Raw genomic sequence first — 16700 nt, 5'->3', positions numbered from 1 at the left:
AGTTTTGGCAGAAGTTACAGGCTCAAGTCTTTTTGAATACGATGCCACAAGCTTGGCACACCTATCTTTGGGCAGTTTCACCCATTCCTCTTTGCAGCATCGCTAAAGCTCTATCAAAGTGGAATGGAGCGTTGGTTTTCATCCAGGATGTCTCTGTGCATTGCTGCATTCATCTTTCCCTCTATCCTTTATTTATTTATTTGACAGGGACAGTACAATTAAACATTGCCACCCATAGGTAACCGATGTCAAAGTACATAAGACTTGTAGCCACAGGCCTGACTAGTCTCCCTGCTCCTGCCGCTGAAAAACAACCCCACAGCATAACGCTGCCACCACCATGCTTCACTGTAGGGATGGTATTGGCCTAGTGATGAGCGGTGCCTGGCTTCCTCCAAACATGATGTCTGGCATTCACGCCAAAGACTTCAATATTTGTCTCATCAGACCAGTGAATTTTGTTTCTCATGGCCTGAGAGCCTTTCAGGTGCATTTTGGCAAACTTTTTACCAAGAAATGGCTTCCGTCTGGTCACTATACCATACAGGCCTGATTCGTGGTTTGCTGCAGAGATGGTTGTCTTTCTGTAAGGTTCACACCTCCACAGAGGAGTGACATTCGGGTTCTTGGTCACCTCCCTGACTAGACTAAGATGAATGCAGCAATGTACAGAGACATCCTGGGTGAAGACCAACGCTTCGCATCCAACCCGATGGAGCTTGAGAGGTTCTGCAGAGTAATAAGCAACGAGGAATGGGTGAAAATGCCCAAAAAGAGGTGTGCCAACTTGAAGCATCGTATTCAAAAAGACTTGAGGGTGTAATTGCTGCCAAAGGTGCATCAACAATGTATTGAGCAAAGGCTGTGAATACTTGTGTACATGTGATTTTTTATTCTTTATTTTTTATAAATTTGCAATTTGAAAAAAAATACTTTTTCACATTGTCATTATGAGATATTGTCTGTAGAATTTTGAGGACAAAATTAATTTACTACCTTTTGGAATAAGGCTGTAACATAACACAATGCGGAAAAAGTGAACTGTGAATGGAAAAATGCTGCCATTCTTTTTTTACGTTGAAATTTGGGCAATTGAGGTGCCAGTTTTTTTGTTTTTGTTTTACTGTAAAATCTATAGTCTTTTATTACAGTGTACAATTTGATGGATAACTTGCTTTGAAAGCATAGGTGAAGCAGATATTTCAGTATTTATTTTAATTTGAACAAATAAATTGTTGGAATGTGTAATAATATACGTGTTGCATTATGAGGTAATGTTAAAGTTTAAAACTATATAGGCAATTGTGTGCATTATATGTGTTTTTTCCCTGTCAAAATGGAAAGAACAAATACATTTAGTGAGAAAATATTAAGTATTTTATGAAGCATATTATTTCCAGGCCACGTGAAGTGATGTGGCGGGCCAAATCTGTCCCCCAGACCTTGAATTTAATATCTTTGGAATAAATAAAAGCAAAAAACAAAACAATTAATTAAAATGAGCATACTCTTTTTTTTTTTTTTTTACCACCATGGAATGTGTACCTGGTCCGTCAGAGAATAAGAAGATGGAGCAGGAACATGATATTCGTAAGACCTCTGCAACCCACCAAGAAACAAAACGATTGCAGTCTTTTTGGAAACTGAAGTACTTGGGACAACTTGATATTCACCACATGTTGATAAAACGCTAAAGCAAAATCCAATGTCGTTTTTTTTTTTTATATTATATGCTTGAATGTATTTATACATTTTGTATAATTGTATATTTTTTATTATTATTTATATTTTAGAAAATTTATAAATTTATAAAATTGACCTGCTCAGTGGCCTTGTGGTTAGAGTGTCTGCCCTGAGACTGGAAGGTTGTGAGTTCAAACCCCGGCCGAGTCATACCAAAGACTATAAAAAATGGGACCCATTACCTCCCTGCTTGGCACTCAGCATCAAGGGTTGGAATTGGGGGTTAAATCACCAAAATGATTCCCGAGCGCGGCCACCGCTGCTGCTCACTGCTCCCCTCACCTCCCAGGGGGTGAACATGGGGATGGGTCAAATGCAGAGGATAATTTCACCACACCTAGCGTGTGTGTGACTGTTGTTGGGACTTTAACTTTAAAATATGAAGCGTGCCGATAAATAATGTGCAAACGGCCTCTGGGAAACACTTTGTATACAACTTTATGTGACTTCATACCATGCAGTATATATATTTATAATGTGCAAAAAGCCTGCCCCATCGTCTAAAAATGGCTAACGTGGCAGTTTGGCCCGTAGCCATGCCGCATGACAGATTTTTATGCTCAGAATAATCAGACTAATAAGCACGATAAAAAAAAACGTGCTCATGGAAAAGGCAAAAGCAGCCATAGATAGCAAGTTAGTCTTACCTTGGGTGTTGAATTCTGCCCCTTGTGCGTTATCATTCTAACCTGTGTCATGTCATTTTTTATTTTTTTATTTTCCCAAGATGGCGCCGCTGTAGTGGCTGCTGGTGTCAGGAGCTCTGTGCTTTTGTGTCATCCTTTTGTGTTCCTGATGTTTCCCTCTTGTTTTCATGTGTTTTATTTTTTTTGCCTTTTGGTTCGGGACCCTTTGGGACTGTGTGACAAGGGGTGGTACTTTCGTGACTTCTGCGGTGCTTTTTTGTGAACTTCTGGATCTGCCTCCCGGGAGCCTTTTGGCCATGAAGACCAGCTGATGGGTCTCTGCCACGCCAGAGTCCGTTTGGAGAGACTGGAGGAGATGCAGATGAAGAGACAGGACTGCGGAGCTGGCGCTGAGCGCCGGGACGGACAAGCTTCACGGTGTCTTGGCTGAATGAGCAGGTATCGGACACCTCGGTCTCCTTAGACGCATCATCGCTCATCCATGCGGATTGGACGCTGGCCGAGAGTTGGTGGGCGGCCGAGGGTGGAGTTGGCTCTCTTGGTTGCTTTGTTGGGTCCGCTCCTGTCTCTGGCCATGCTCACCCCACCCCAGCAGACGTTGGCGTGGAACACCGCAGAGGCCACCACAGTGTATATATATATATATATTTTTTTTTTTACTTATGTAGCTGTATGTAGAAATGGCTGGTTGCATCAGCTCTGCTCTTTAATGTCATTTCTGTTCTTTTATGTTTCCCTCTTACACACATGCTTATGTGTGCTATGGCTATGAGGGTTATTTCCTTGGCCTCAGTCTGGACCCCCTTTGCAGGGGCCCAGGCTTAGACTGACATCCCAAGCATCTGTTTCTTTTTTTTTTCTTTTTTTTTAAATTAATCAATCCAACAAAACAATACACAGCAATACCATAATAATGCAATCCAATTCCAAAACTAAATCCGACCCAGCAACATTCAGAATAGCAATAAACAGAGCAATTGAGAGGACACACAAACATGACACCAAACAATCTAAAAGTAGTGAAACGAAAATTAATATTATCAACAACAGTACCAACATTAGTAACAATTTCAACATAGCAGTGATTAAAAATCTCTCATTGACATTATCATTACAGACATTTATAAAAAAATAAAAAATAAAAATGAACAATAGTGTCACAGTGGCTTACACTTGCATCGCATCTCATAAGCTTGACAACACACTGTGTCCAATATTTTCACAAAGATAAAATAAGTTATATTTTTGGTTCATTTAATAGTTAAAACTAATTTAAATAATGAATCCCATATTCCAATATATGACTCATTATTATCTAAACTAAATGCAGTTGTTTTTTTTACCGATATCATCTCCATAGCTTGTGTATACCAGTCAGTATGTGTTGGACTATCAACATCTATCCATGTTTTCAATATTACCCTTTTTGTTGTTATGCATATTGAAAGAAATGCATGTTTACCTGTTTCTCATCTTTTTTGTAAGGGGCGCCGGAAGTTGGCAGTAGGGCTGCGAATCTTTGGGTGTCCCACGATTCGATTCAATACCGATTCTTGGGGTCACGATTCGATTCAAAATTGATTTTTTTTTTTCCGATTCAACGCGATTCTCGATTCAAAAACGATATTTTCTCGATTCAAAACGATTCTCTATTCATTCAATACATAGGATTTCAGCAGGATCTACCCCAGTCTGCTGACATGCAAGCAGAGTAGTAGATTTTTATAAAAAGCTTTTATAATTGTAAAGGACAATGTTTTATCAACTGATTGCAATAATGTAAATTTGTTTTAACTATTAAATGAACCAAAAATATGACTTATTTTATCTTTGTGAAAATATTAGACACAGTGTGTTGTCAAGCTTATCAGATGCGATGCAAGTGTAAGCCACTGTGACACTATTCTTTTTTTTCTAAATGTCTAATGATGATGTCAATGAGGGAACACGCTTGTTTGCTACAATTCGACGAGTTGGTCCTTCATTTTTAAAGTTCATCTCATTTTGAGCTTCCGGCTCCGTCAGCCATCTCGCTTCCTGATTGGCTAGCATTCTATACCACGTGATGAAAACGAAGACAATTAAGCTTCATTGTGCTTCCGGCTTCTTCAAGCAGCTCGCATCCTGATTGGCTATAGTTTCATTTCAGTTCCAAGTTCAGGTGAATTTCTGATGTAAATAGAGGGACAGAAAACAAAATCAAGCTTCAGTGTATTAACTTCTGAATTAAATTCAGAAATATTTTACGTCAAAGCTGTTGAAAGATAGAAATAATTTATTGGGTGTATTAGTCCTTGTCCTATACTGCCCACTCCTGGCATGAAAAAGAAACGAGTGACACAATCACCAAACGCCCAGCGTTTAAGGCCGATTCGTTTTTATTATGTCATGAATAAATGTAAACAATAGAAATAGAATAAACATTTTGAAAAAAAAACAACCAAAACGGCACAGCTAAAGATAAACAAAGTCACTATACATTTTAAGTATGTACAACTTTTGATAAATAAACCAATACTGTCTAGCAATATGAGTTTTCATTCTCTAGGCATTAGTGCACTGGCAGGAGCGGAGTGGAAGAGACAAGAGAGCAAATATCAGGCACTAGTAACGAGATTAAACTGCACCTTGATGCATTTATTTTGAGATACCATTTCTCAGTGTTTTGGCTTGCACATTGAGAAGAAAAGAACATTTCACATCAACACTTTGGATCCTGAGACAAGGACAACCTTACAGTAACATCTACTGGTGGCGTTTTTAAAGCTTGAGCATTAATAACCTGTAGCACAGATGCACTGAGACAGCCAAAGAACATTCCGGAATTATGATATGGGACTTTTTTTTACCATTAAAAAAGGTAACCGTCTACAAAGTGAAGTGCTGTCGCTAACCAGCAGCATTTCTTTTCGTGTTGATATTATAGAGCACCAGGCAGTATAAACTAGGGAGAAACTGATGCAAAACTGGCTAGACTGAGTGGATTTTGACACTTTTCCCTTTTGAGGAAGCCCAGGAAATGATCATCAAGAACCAGCCCAGACGTCTTCCTCAAAAACATCTTTCAGTCATGCAAGGAGCGAGAAAACCTAATACATTTTGTATTGGTCTCTTACAAAATAACTCAATAGTAACTCCTCGTCACTTGCTTTCTCCCTGACATCCAGGAACTTTGTTTTTACAAAAGCAAACGGGAAAAAGACATTGAAGCATGAAAAAGTTATCTAGTAAAGCCTTATGGAAAAGTTATTCCTTTTCTTTATGAGAGTATTTTGTTGCCACACACTTTCAGACCTGCTGAGTTCAATGTGCTGGGTGGTGCGGGGCCTGCGTTTGTTGTGTACCGTTTTAGAAATCTGACAGGGGTTTTGATGCTTAGTGACACACACCTCGCTGGGGCTGATTGGATTGAGCCAGGGGGTCAGAGGTCGCTTCGACCCCCCTCGACTCTCATCTAGGAGAGCCAGCATGCCTCTTGGTTTCCTGGCCAGCAGAGTCCAAAAAAGCCAATCTGCTATGTGAGCAAATCCCCTGAAAGATATCTAAGGCTGATCCGGGTCCAGACGTGGCAAGTCTGCAAAGCCCCCACCTGCTCTTTTCAAGTGCAACATTCAGGGTGGCGACGAGCAGCTCTTAATGCCTCTTCATGGACGACACCTTTTTCTTCCTGGCGGCCAACATCTCATAAAAGGGGTCCCTGCTGATGGCAGCTCTGTGGGCACAAACAACAATCAACTTGTTTAGAAATCCCCCCTTATTTGTTCCCAATGACAAAAAAAATGTAAAAACTTGTGGTAAACATGTTACTAATATATATTTTTCACTTGACATTGTTTACTATTTCAGCGTGAAATACCGTATTTTCCGAGCGCATCGGATTATAAGGCGCACTGCTGATGAATGCTCTATTTTCGATCTTTTTTCTTATAAAAGGCTGTGATTATAGGGCACATTAAGGAGTCATATTGTTATTATTTTTTTTCAAAATGGAAAACATTTCCTTGTGGTCTACATAACATGTGATAGTGTTTTTTTGGTCAAAATGTTGCATAGATTATTGTTCTGTTACAACTAAAAGTTGTAAACTCTTGTTGTTGAAATGTGTTGTGCTTATTGCTTGTTATGTAATTAACATTATTACATGTGTATTTGTTGCCATCATGTGGTCAGGGCAGTTACTACATCTTTGAGAAGTGTGTACTTTGAATCAAACTTTATTAACCGGAAGTTGCATAAGCCAAGCAGAGAAATCTACGGTGCCGGTGTTGTACCGAAATCTGTTACCCATCGGAATTTGTAACTCCAGGGGGCGATGTTCCCATGGCGTTTGTTTGATGGTTAAACGGCAAGCCCAAAGAGGAGGAGAAGAAGAACGCTTGCGTAAATGGCGTAAACTATCCTTAATGCTGAAACGTCAGTTGTCAGAATTTCAGCATTAATAAATTACAAATATTCTGGAAATCAATGACTTACTTTCATTATAGTATGAGTCCATTGTATCAGCTGTTGATTCTCTCTCACACACATACATTTTCCGGATTAAAAGCTATCATGGATTGAAACGTCAGTTGTCAGAATTTCAGCATTAATAAATTACACATATTCTGGAAATCAATGACTTACTTTCATTATAGTATGAGTCCATTGTTATTATTAATGCTGAAATTCTGACAACTAACGTTTCAGCATTAAGGATAGTTTACGCCATTTACGCAAGCGTTCTTCTTCTCCTCCTCTTTGGGCTTGCCGTTTAACCATCAAACAAACGTCATGGGAACATCGCCCCCCTGGAGTTACAAATTCCGATGGGTAACAGATTTCGGTACAACACCGGCACGTAGTTTATGGTGGTTATTTTCGAAGAAATACTGTATATATCTTTTGTTTAAGGTTACATCGCCGGTATTTATCATAAGTTGAACTTTGAAACTTGGTTTTTGTCTAAAATATTTCGAGCTAAATTTACCATTTTTGAAGTATGATGAGACCTTTGTCATGCTCATTAGCGATAATTTGCGATGTCATCTAAGATGGAGGGTGTGTTCTAACTATCGTGGGATCACACTCCTCAGCCTTCCCGGTAAGGTCTATTCAGGTGTACTGGAGAAGAGGCTACGCCGGATAGTCGAACCTCGGATTCAGGAGGAACAGTGTGGTTTTTGTCCTGGTCGTGGAACTGTGGACCAGCTCTATACTCTCGGCAGGGTCCTTGAGGGTGCATGGGAGTTTGCCCAACCAGTCTACATGTGTTTTGTGGACTTGGAGAAGGCATTCGACCGTGTCCCTCGGGAAGTCCTGTGGGGAGTGCTCAGAGAGTATGGGGTATCGGACTGTCTGATTGTGGCAGTCCGCTCCCTGTATGATCAGTGCCAGAGCTTGGTCCGCATTGCCGGTAGTAAGTCGGACACGTTTCCAGTGAGGGTTGGACTCCGCCAAGGCTGCCCTTTGTCACCGATTCTGTTCATAACTTTTATGGACAGAATTTCTAGGCGCAGTCAAGGCGTTGAGGGGATCTGGTTTGGTGGCTGCAGGATTAGGTCTCTGCTTTTTGCAGATGATGTGGTCCTGATGGCTTCATCTGGCCAGGATCTTCAGCTCTCACTGGATCGGTTCGCAGCTGAGTGTGAAGCGACTGGGATGAGAATCAGCACCTCCAAGTCCGAGTCCATGGTTCTCGCCCGGAAAAGGGTGGAGTGCCATCTCCGGGTTGGGGAGGAGATCTTGCCCCAAGTGGAGAAGTTCAAGTACCTCGGAGTCTTGTTCACGAGTGAGGGAAGAGTGGATCGTGAGATCGACAGGCGTATCGGTGCGGCGTCTTCAGTAATGCGGACGCTGTATCGATCCGTTGTGGTGAAGAAGGAGCTGAGCCGGAAGGCAAAGCTCTCAATTTACCGGTCGATCTACGTTTCCATCCTCACCTATGGTCATGAGCTTTGGGTTATGACCGAAAGGACAAGATCACGGGTGCAAGCGGCCGAAATGAGTTTCCTCCGCCGGGTGGCGGGGCTCTCCCTTAGAGATAGGGTGAGAAGCTCTGCCATCCGGGAGGAGCTCAAAGTAAAGCCGCTGCTCCTCCACATCGAGAGGAGCCAGATGAGGTGGTTCAGGCATCTGGTCAGGATGCCACCCGAACGCCTCTCCAGGGAGGTGTTTAGGGCACGTCCGACCGGTAGGAGGCCGCGGGGAAGACCCAGGACACGTTGGGAAGACTATGTCTCCCGGCTGGCCTGGGAACGCCTCGGGGTCCCACAGGAAGAGCTGGACGAAGTGGCTGGGGAGAGGGAAGTCTGGGCTTCCCTGCTTAGGCTGCTGCCCCCGCGACCCGACCTCGGATAAGCGGAAGAAGATGGATGGATGGATGGATGGAGTCGTAGTACAACTTCACTTTGTTTACCTTCTCATGTCTTGTAAGGTAGCATTACAGCATATATATAAATACATTTGCATAACATATGTATATATTGACTGTATTGTTTGTCTTTTTAATTTCACCCTTTTGAATGTCAATAAACCTGCTGACAACGCTCATTGGTCACCAGAGTCGTGGCGTAAGAAAGGTGTTAAACAACCCTTGCATCAGACATGCACCCCTAACGGCACAATTATGTTCTACAGATCATCTTCAAGCCGCTTTCTGACAGTCGCTTCCGGATGTGCCGTTTTGTGGGCGGTCTTATTTACGTGGTTCACCTTCGGCAGCGTCTTCTCCCCGTCATCTTCGTTGTAGCGGTGTAGTGTGCAAGGATGGGAGTGGAAGTGTCAAAAGATGGAGCTAACTGTTTTAATGACATTCAGACTTTACTTCAATCAATAACAGAGCAGCATCTCCTCACCGGAAACAACAAGTCCGGAAATGTGTCCCGTGAAAAACCGTCCGACCGGAACTCTCTAATAACTAAAGTTCCTTGGGTGAATAATGTAAACTCACTGTTTTAGCGCTTTTATGGCGAGTTTACTGACACATAAGTAATAACTTTACGCTACTTTATATTATAAGTGGTAACAGCAGAGGATGAATGTACCATGACAAGAAGAAGCCTATCGACTACGGTGTCGATACGGACTACAAAGGCGGACACGCACAATTTTTTAGGATCTATGAAGATCCCAAATACAGATCAGCAGGTACCAGAAGATAAGAAAAGTTGCTTTTGCATAATAAAACGCCAAATAATATGTCTTACCTTATGCACACACTATAATAATACTCGTATGTTTAATGTGCCGACAATCCACCAAGCGGAGAGGCTTCGTAGCTTACTAAAGTCATACTGAAACATTTCGATAAGACTTTTGAGCGCCGTGTGTAATATTCTATAGTTTAAATGGAACATATAACATGTTGGTGTTGTTTACTTGAGTGATATTGCCATCATACCTCTTACCACGTATCTCTTATGTTTGACTGGCATCTACTGGTCACACTTAACATTACACCATGTACCAAATAAAATTGCTTCGAGGTTGGTGAGTAAAACCAGAATTATTCTGTACATTAGCGTTATAAGGCGCACTGTCGAATTTTGAGAAAAATAAAGGATTTTAAGTGCGCCTCTTATAGTCCGGAAAATACGGTACATATACATGTTAACTACCCTACATCTACTAAATATATATAACTATACAATTATCATAATAATGCACATTTTGTGCATACACCAGTAACATACACAAGACAATACACCTTGGCAGAAAAAATAAATGTACTACAATCTGTTGCATGCTTTGGAATGGGACAAAGTAGCGCAATGTGGTAAGACACATTCTGAAAGCCATGAGTACAAATTGAAATCTTAGTAAACAATTTCATTAGTTCACATATAAATAAAGTAAAAATTACATGTTTACTTTAACATTAGTTTGTTGTTAGGAACATGTGTAGAAAGAATCTGATTCTAATTTACTCTGGCAAAATTGACCTCATTCAACACAGCAAAAAAAGCTTGAAAATAACCAAAGAATGAATGAATGAATGAATGATGTTTTGATGACAACTGAACAGTATTTCAAACTAAATCCAATGTGGCAGCTCGGCACTTACTTAATACTGTTCATCCATTCATCCTTCTCCTCAGTGGAGGGTGCAGATATACGGTAGAAGGTGTGATTTCCCTCCACAACGCGCCCGTCAGCCTCCGTCTTGCACGCCTTTATCACCTGGTCCTTGTTGTCAGGAATGAAAAGCTCAAAAGAGTTCTGTAAAAAGAAGGAAGATTTAATCGTTATTAAACATTGTTTACCCATAGGGCCTAAACGGGCATTGCATGTGTTCCTGATGTGATAGGATTATTCAATTTGAAGGTTAGCGGGCCGAAATTTTGAGAGGGAGGTCTTTTTTTGTTTGTTTTTAGAAATTGCATTGTGTTTTGATTGCAACCCTTGTAGAACAAGGTATGCAAATAAAGTACACACACTTTCTCTTAAGAACTCTTTCAGGCCCATTGACTCCCAATATAACTGCATTTTTTAACAGACTGAAATCCTGGAATAGTACTATGCTCTTTCCATGATAACAGAATAACTCTTATTCTTGCCAATTGAAAAACAAAAAAAATATATTTTGGTGTAATCGTGCTTCTTAATCACTAGATGGCGCCAGAAAACCATGATGCATTATGGTTGTGGCAACATTGTCCACCATTGCACTTTGAATACAATGGCAAACTGTCCATCTTTGTCTGTTCGCAGATTTTCTCAAATGTTTTTTTTTTTTTTAATTTAAAAAAAATAAAATTATTTGTAACGATTAAAAATCCCAAAGATTTTTTTTTTTTTTTTTTTTTTTTTTTTTAAATCGATCGATTGAATCACGGTTCTTATTTGTAACGATTAAAAATCCTAAAGAATTTTTTTTTTAATGTAGATATATTTTTTGTATTTTTTTTGTAATATATATATATATATATATTTATATATATATATATACACACACACACACACACGCTATACAAGTATAACCCATTCACCATTACTTTAGAAAAGAGAAATGTTGGGTCTTTCTCTTGTTGCTTTATTTGTATTTGGTTGCTTTATTTGTATTTGACTTCATTAAATGTTTGGGAAGCATTTTATTGAACAAAACCGGTTTTCCTCAAATGTTTTTTTTTTTTTTTATTTAAAAAAAAAAAAAAAAATCGATGTTCGATTGAATCACGGTTCTTATTTGTAACGATTAAAAATCCTAAATAATTTTTTTTTTAATGTAGATATATTTTTTGTAATATATATATATATATACACACACACACACGCTATACAAGTATAACCCATTCACCATTACTTTAGAAAAGAGAAATGTTGGGTCTTTCTCTTGTTGCTTTATTTGTATTTGGTTGCTTTATTTGTATTTGACTTCATTAAATGTTTGGGAAGCATTTTATTGAACAAAACCGGTTTTCCTCAAATGTTTTTATTTTTTTTTATTTAAAAAAAAAAAAAAAACGATGTTCGATTGAATCACGGTTCTTATTTGTAACGATTAAAAATCCTAAAGAATTTTTTTTTAATGTAGATATATTTTTTTTATTTTTTTTTGTAATATATATATATATATATATATATATATATATATATACACACACACACACACACACGCTATACAAGTATAACCCATTCACCATTACTTTAGAAAAGAGAAATGTTGGGTCTTTCTCTTGTTGCTTTATTTGTATTTGGTTGCTTTATTTGTATTTGACTTCATTAAATGTTTGGGAAGCATTTTATTGAACAAAAACGGTTTTCCTCAAATGTTTTTATTTTTTTTTATTTAAAAAAAAAAAAAAAAATCGATGTTCGATTGAATCACGGTTCTTATTTGTAACGATTAAAAATCCTAAAGAATTTTTTTTTTAATGTAGATATATTTTTTGTATTTTTTTTTGTAATATATATATATATATACACACACACACGCTATACAAGTATAACCCATTCACCATTACTTTAGAAAAGAGAAATGTTGGGTCTTTCTCTTGTTGCTTTATTTGTATTTGGTTGCTTTATTTGTATTTGACTTCATTAAATGTTTGGGAAGCATTTTATTGAACAAAACCGGTTTTCCTCAAATGTTTTTATTTTTTTTTATTTAAAAAAAAAAAAAATCGATGTTCGATTGAATCACGGTTCTTATTTGTAACGATTAAAAATCCGAAATATTTTTTTTTTTAATGTAGATATATTTTTTTAATTTTTTTTTGTAATATATATATATATATATATATATATATATATATATATATATACATATATATATATATACAGTGGGGCAAAAAAGTATTTAGTCAGCCACCAATTGTGCAAGTTCTCCCACTTAAAATGATGACAGAGGTCTGTAATTTTCATCATAGGTACACTTCAACTGTGAGAGACAGAATGTGAAAAAAAAATCCAGGAATTCACATTGTAGGATTTTTAAAGAATTTATTTGTAAATTATGGTGGAAAATAAGTATTTGGTCAATAACAAAAATTCAACTCAATACTTTGTAATATAACCTTTGTTGGCAATAACAGAGGTCAAACGATTACTATAGGTCTTTACCAGGTTTGCACACACAGTAGCTGGTATTTTGGCCCATTCCTCCATGCAGATCTTCTCAAGAGCAGTGATGTTTTGGGGCTGTCGCCGAGCAACACGGACTTTCAACTCCCTCCACAGATTTTCTATGGGGTTGAGGTCTGGAGACTGGCTAGGCCACTCCAGGACTTTCAAATGCTTCTTACGGAGCCACTCCTTCGTTGCCCGGGCGGTGTGTTTGGGATCATTGTCATGCTGGAAGACACAGCCACGTTTCATCTTCAAAGCTCTCACTGATGGGAGGAGGTTTTGGCTGAAAATCTCACGATACACGGCCCCATTCATTCTTTCCTTAACACGGATCAGTCGGCCTGTCCCCTTAGCAGAAAAACAGCCCCAAAGCATGATGTTTCCACCCCCAAGCTTCACAGTAGGTATGGTGTTCTTGGGATACAACTCAGTATTCTTCTTCCTCCAAACACGACGAGTTGAGTTTATACCAAAAAGTTCTATTTTGGTTTCATCTGACCACATGACATTCCCCCAATCCTTTGCTGTATCATCCATGTGCTCTCTGGCAAACTTCAGAAGGGCCTGGACATGCACTGGCTTAAGCAGGGGTACACGTCTGGCACTGCAGTATTTGATTCCCTGTTGGCGTAGTGTGTTACTGATGGTAACCTTTGTTACTTTGGTCCCAGCTCTCTGCAGGTCATTCACCAGGTCCCCCCGTGTGGTTCTGGGATTTTTGCTCACCGTTCTCATGATCATTTTGACCCCACGGGATGAGATCTTGCGTGGAGCCCCAGATCGAGGGAGATTATCAGTGGTCTTGTATGTCTTCCATTTTCTGATAATTGCTCCCACAGTTGATTTTTATCACACCAAGCTGCTTGCCTATTGTAGATTCACTCTTCACAGTCTGGTGCAGGTCTACAATTATTTTCCTGGTGTCCTTCGACAGCTCTTTGGTCTTGGCCATAGTGGAGTTTGGAGTCTGACTGTTTGAGGCTGTGGACAGGTGTCTTTTATACAGAAAACGAGTTCAAACAGGTGCCATTAATACAGGTAACGAGTGGAGGACAGAAGAGCTTCTTAAAGAAGAAGTTACAGGTCTGTGAGAGCCAGAGATCTTCCTTGTTTGAAGTGACCAAATACTTATTTTCCACAATAATTTAAAAATAAATTCTTTAAAATTCCTACAATGTGAATTCCTGGATTTTTTTTTCACATTCTGTCTCTCACAGTTGAAGTGTACCTATGATGAAAATTACAGACCTCTGTCATCATTTTAAGTGGGAGAACTTGCACAATCGGTGGCTGACTAAATACTTTTTTGCCCCACTGTATATATATATATATATGTATATATATATACACACACACACACACACGCTATACAAGTATAACCCATTCACCATTACTTTAGAAAAGAGAAATGTTGGGTCTTTCTCTTGTTGCTTTATTTATATTTGGTTGCTTTATTTGTATTTGACTTCATTAAATGTTTGAGAAGCATTTTATTGAACAAAACCGGTTTTCCTTTACCTCATAAAAACTTATCAGTACTGTTAGACTCTTTTATGGAGGAATGTCGTTGATCATAGAAGTGGCACCCAATGTTAATAAAAACCAACTCCATGCCTGCTTTCTCTATCATTCTAGCTCTGTAGGCACTTTAAATATAATATTTTTGTACACTGCATCAAAATCAATGTCATGAATTGTTTCCTTATTCAAGGCTGTAATTACCCAACATCAAATATTTCACTCTACAACTTATTTTTAGAAATACTGTATATTATGCATTTTCCCATTATACAAAACAGTTGCTATTTTTGACAAAAAGGCCATTAAACAGAAAAAAAACAAAAAAACAAAACAAAAAAACTATCAATTGATAGATCGGACGTTGTTAAAAGATTTGACGTGAAGAAAATGGATGATTGGATGGAAAGTTAAAAAAAATATTGCTGACTTATGAGACTTTTATGAGCATGTCCCTTTTAGATCCTAAGAGTTTTGGATTCCGTAAAGCAAAAAGCTAAGCCGTGCTTAGCCAGTGGTCTCCTGCTGGTGTCTAGAGTCAGGACTACTTTGTACAGCTCCTCCTAAAGGATCCGAGGCGTTCTTAGGCCAGCCGGGAGACAGTCTGCTCAACGTGTCCTGGGTCTTCCTCATGGCCTCCTACCAGTCAGATGTGCACTAAACCTCTCCTATGCCCGAACCACCTCATCTGGCTCCTCTCAATGTGTAGGAACAGCGGGTTTACTCTGAGCTCCTCCCAAATGACGGAGCTTCTCTCTAAGGGAGATCCACGCCACCTGACAGAGGAAGCTCATTTTGGCCGCTTGTACCCGTGATCTTGTCCTTTTGGTCATAACCCAGTGCTAATGACCATAGGTGAGGATAGGAACGTAGATCGACCGGTAAATTGAGAGCTTTGCCTTCCAACCCAGTTCCTTCTTCACCACAACGATAGGGTCCGCATCACTGCAGATGACGCACCGATCCGCCTGTCTATCTCACAATTCACTCTTCCCTCACACATGAACATGACAGTATTCTGTGTACACTGTACACTTAGTTCTTGAGTGCAAGAAACTGCAAACACTTTACAACACTTAAGGCATAACTCCAACCAAGACTAAAATACAATCAAAGAGAAAAAAGGTCTTCTGTACTTATATTCAGCATCTGGCTGTTTTTTAAGCAAAGAAGACAACAGGCACAATAACAAACTAAGCTATCATTAGTTTGTGTTTCTCTTTTTAAGCAAAATATCTTCAAAAACGACTATGACAAACTACTACTGATAGTACGAGCTTTTGTTTCCATCGCAGGCCTAGCAGGTACCACGCAAAGGGGCGTTAATTGAACATCTTTGTAATCAAGAAATTAACCAGAAGAGGAAACTGTGCTTACAGGCTTCTTGTCTTCAACCTCTCGGATGCTCAGGTTCTCCAGTGGGATGATCCCTCGTGGCTCTTTGTCCTGCAATCATGCAAAAGCAAAAATTAAGTTAAACCTGGGCTGTTTCATTCATTCATTGTTCATACATACGTGCGCACACACACGCGTACACACACACACATGTATACACATTTACACACATATATAATTATAAACCAGTGGTTCTTAACCTTGTTGGAGGTACCGAACCCCACCAGTTTCATACGCGCATTCATCGAACCCTTCTTTAGTCCATCCATCCATCCATTTTCTACTGCTTATTCCCTTCGGGGTCGCGGGGGCGCTGGAGCCTATCTCAGCTACAATCGGGCGGAAGGCGGGGTACACCCTGGACAAGTCGCCAACTCATCGCAAGGCCAACACAGATAAACAGACAACATTCACACACTAGGGCCAATTTAGTGTTGCCAATCAACTTATCCCCAGGTGCATGTCTTTGGAGGTGGGAGGAAGCCGGAGTACCCGGAGGGAACCCACGCAGTCACGGGGAGAACATGCAAACTCCACACAGAAAGATCCCGAGCCCGGGATTGAACCCCAGACTACTCAGGACCTTCGTATTGTGAGGCATATGTACTAACCACTCTTCCACCGTGCTGCCTTCTTTAATGAAAAATAAAATGTTTTTTCAATTCAAGAAAAAGTTTTTTTTTTTTTTTTTTTTACTGGTGCACAAAATGAACTGTGTATGAACATCACCTTGTTTAAAGAACAAAACCAACACCGTGCATGAACTCACAACAAATTACACACCTTACACACATTACCATCAATTGATTAACGTGAACCCCGACTTAAACAAGTTGAAAAACTTATTCGGGT

The 16700-nt window shown here is 39.4% G+C and overlaps 1 protein-coding gene across 5 annotated transcripts in view; it reads right to left on the bottom strand.

The window, feature by feature from the left end:
* Positions 1-4743: 4743 nt before the first annotated feature.
* cyth1a (cytohesin 1a) overlaps positions 4744-16700 on the bottom strand; it is an 82075-nt gene continuing 70118 nt past the window's right edge. For all 5 annotated transcript variants that reach the window (XM_061974116.2, XM_061974120.2, XM_061974117.2 and 2 more), the window contains 3 exons: positions 15831-15899; positions 10432-10586; positions 4744-6102 (listed from right to left, as the gene is read on the bottom strand). In XM_061974116.2, coding sequence (XP_061830100.1) covers positions 6024-6102; positions 10432-10586; positions 15831-15899 — 303 coding nt within the window. In that variant the 3' untranslated portion in view covers positions 4744-6023. The remainder of the gene's footprint in view (positions 6103-10431; positions 10587-15830; positions 15900-16700) is intronic.

The sequence above is a fragment of the Nerophis lumbriciformis genome, linkage group LG22 (genome assembly GCF_033978685.3).
Source record: "Nerophis lumbriciformis linkage group LG22, RoL_Nlum_v2.1, whole genome shotgun sequence".
In the NCBI taxonomy this organism is placed as follows: Eukaryota; Metazoa; Chordata; class Actinopteri; order Syngnathiformes; family Syngnathidae; genus Nerophis; species Nerophis lumbriciformis.
Note: the sequence above shows the minus strand (reverse complement) of the source record. Positions and strands in the feature narration are given on the sequence as shown.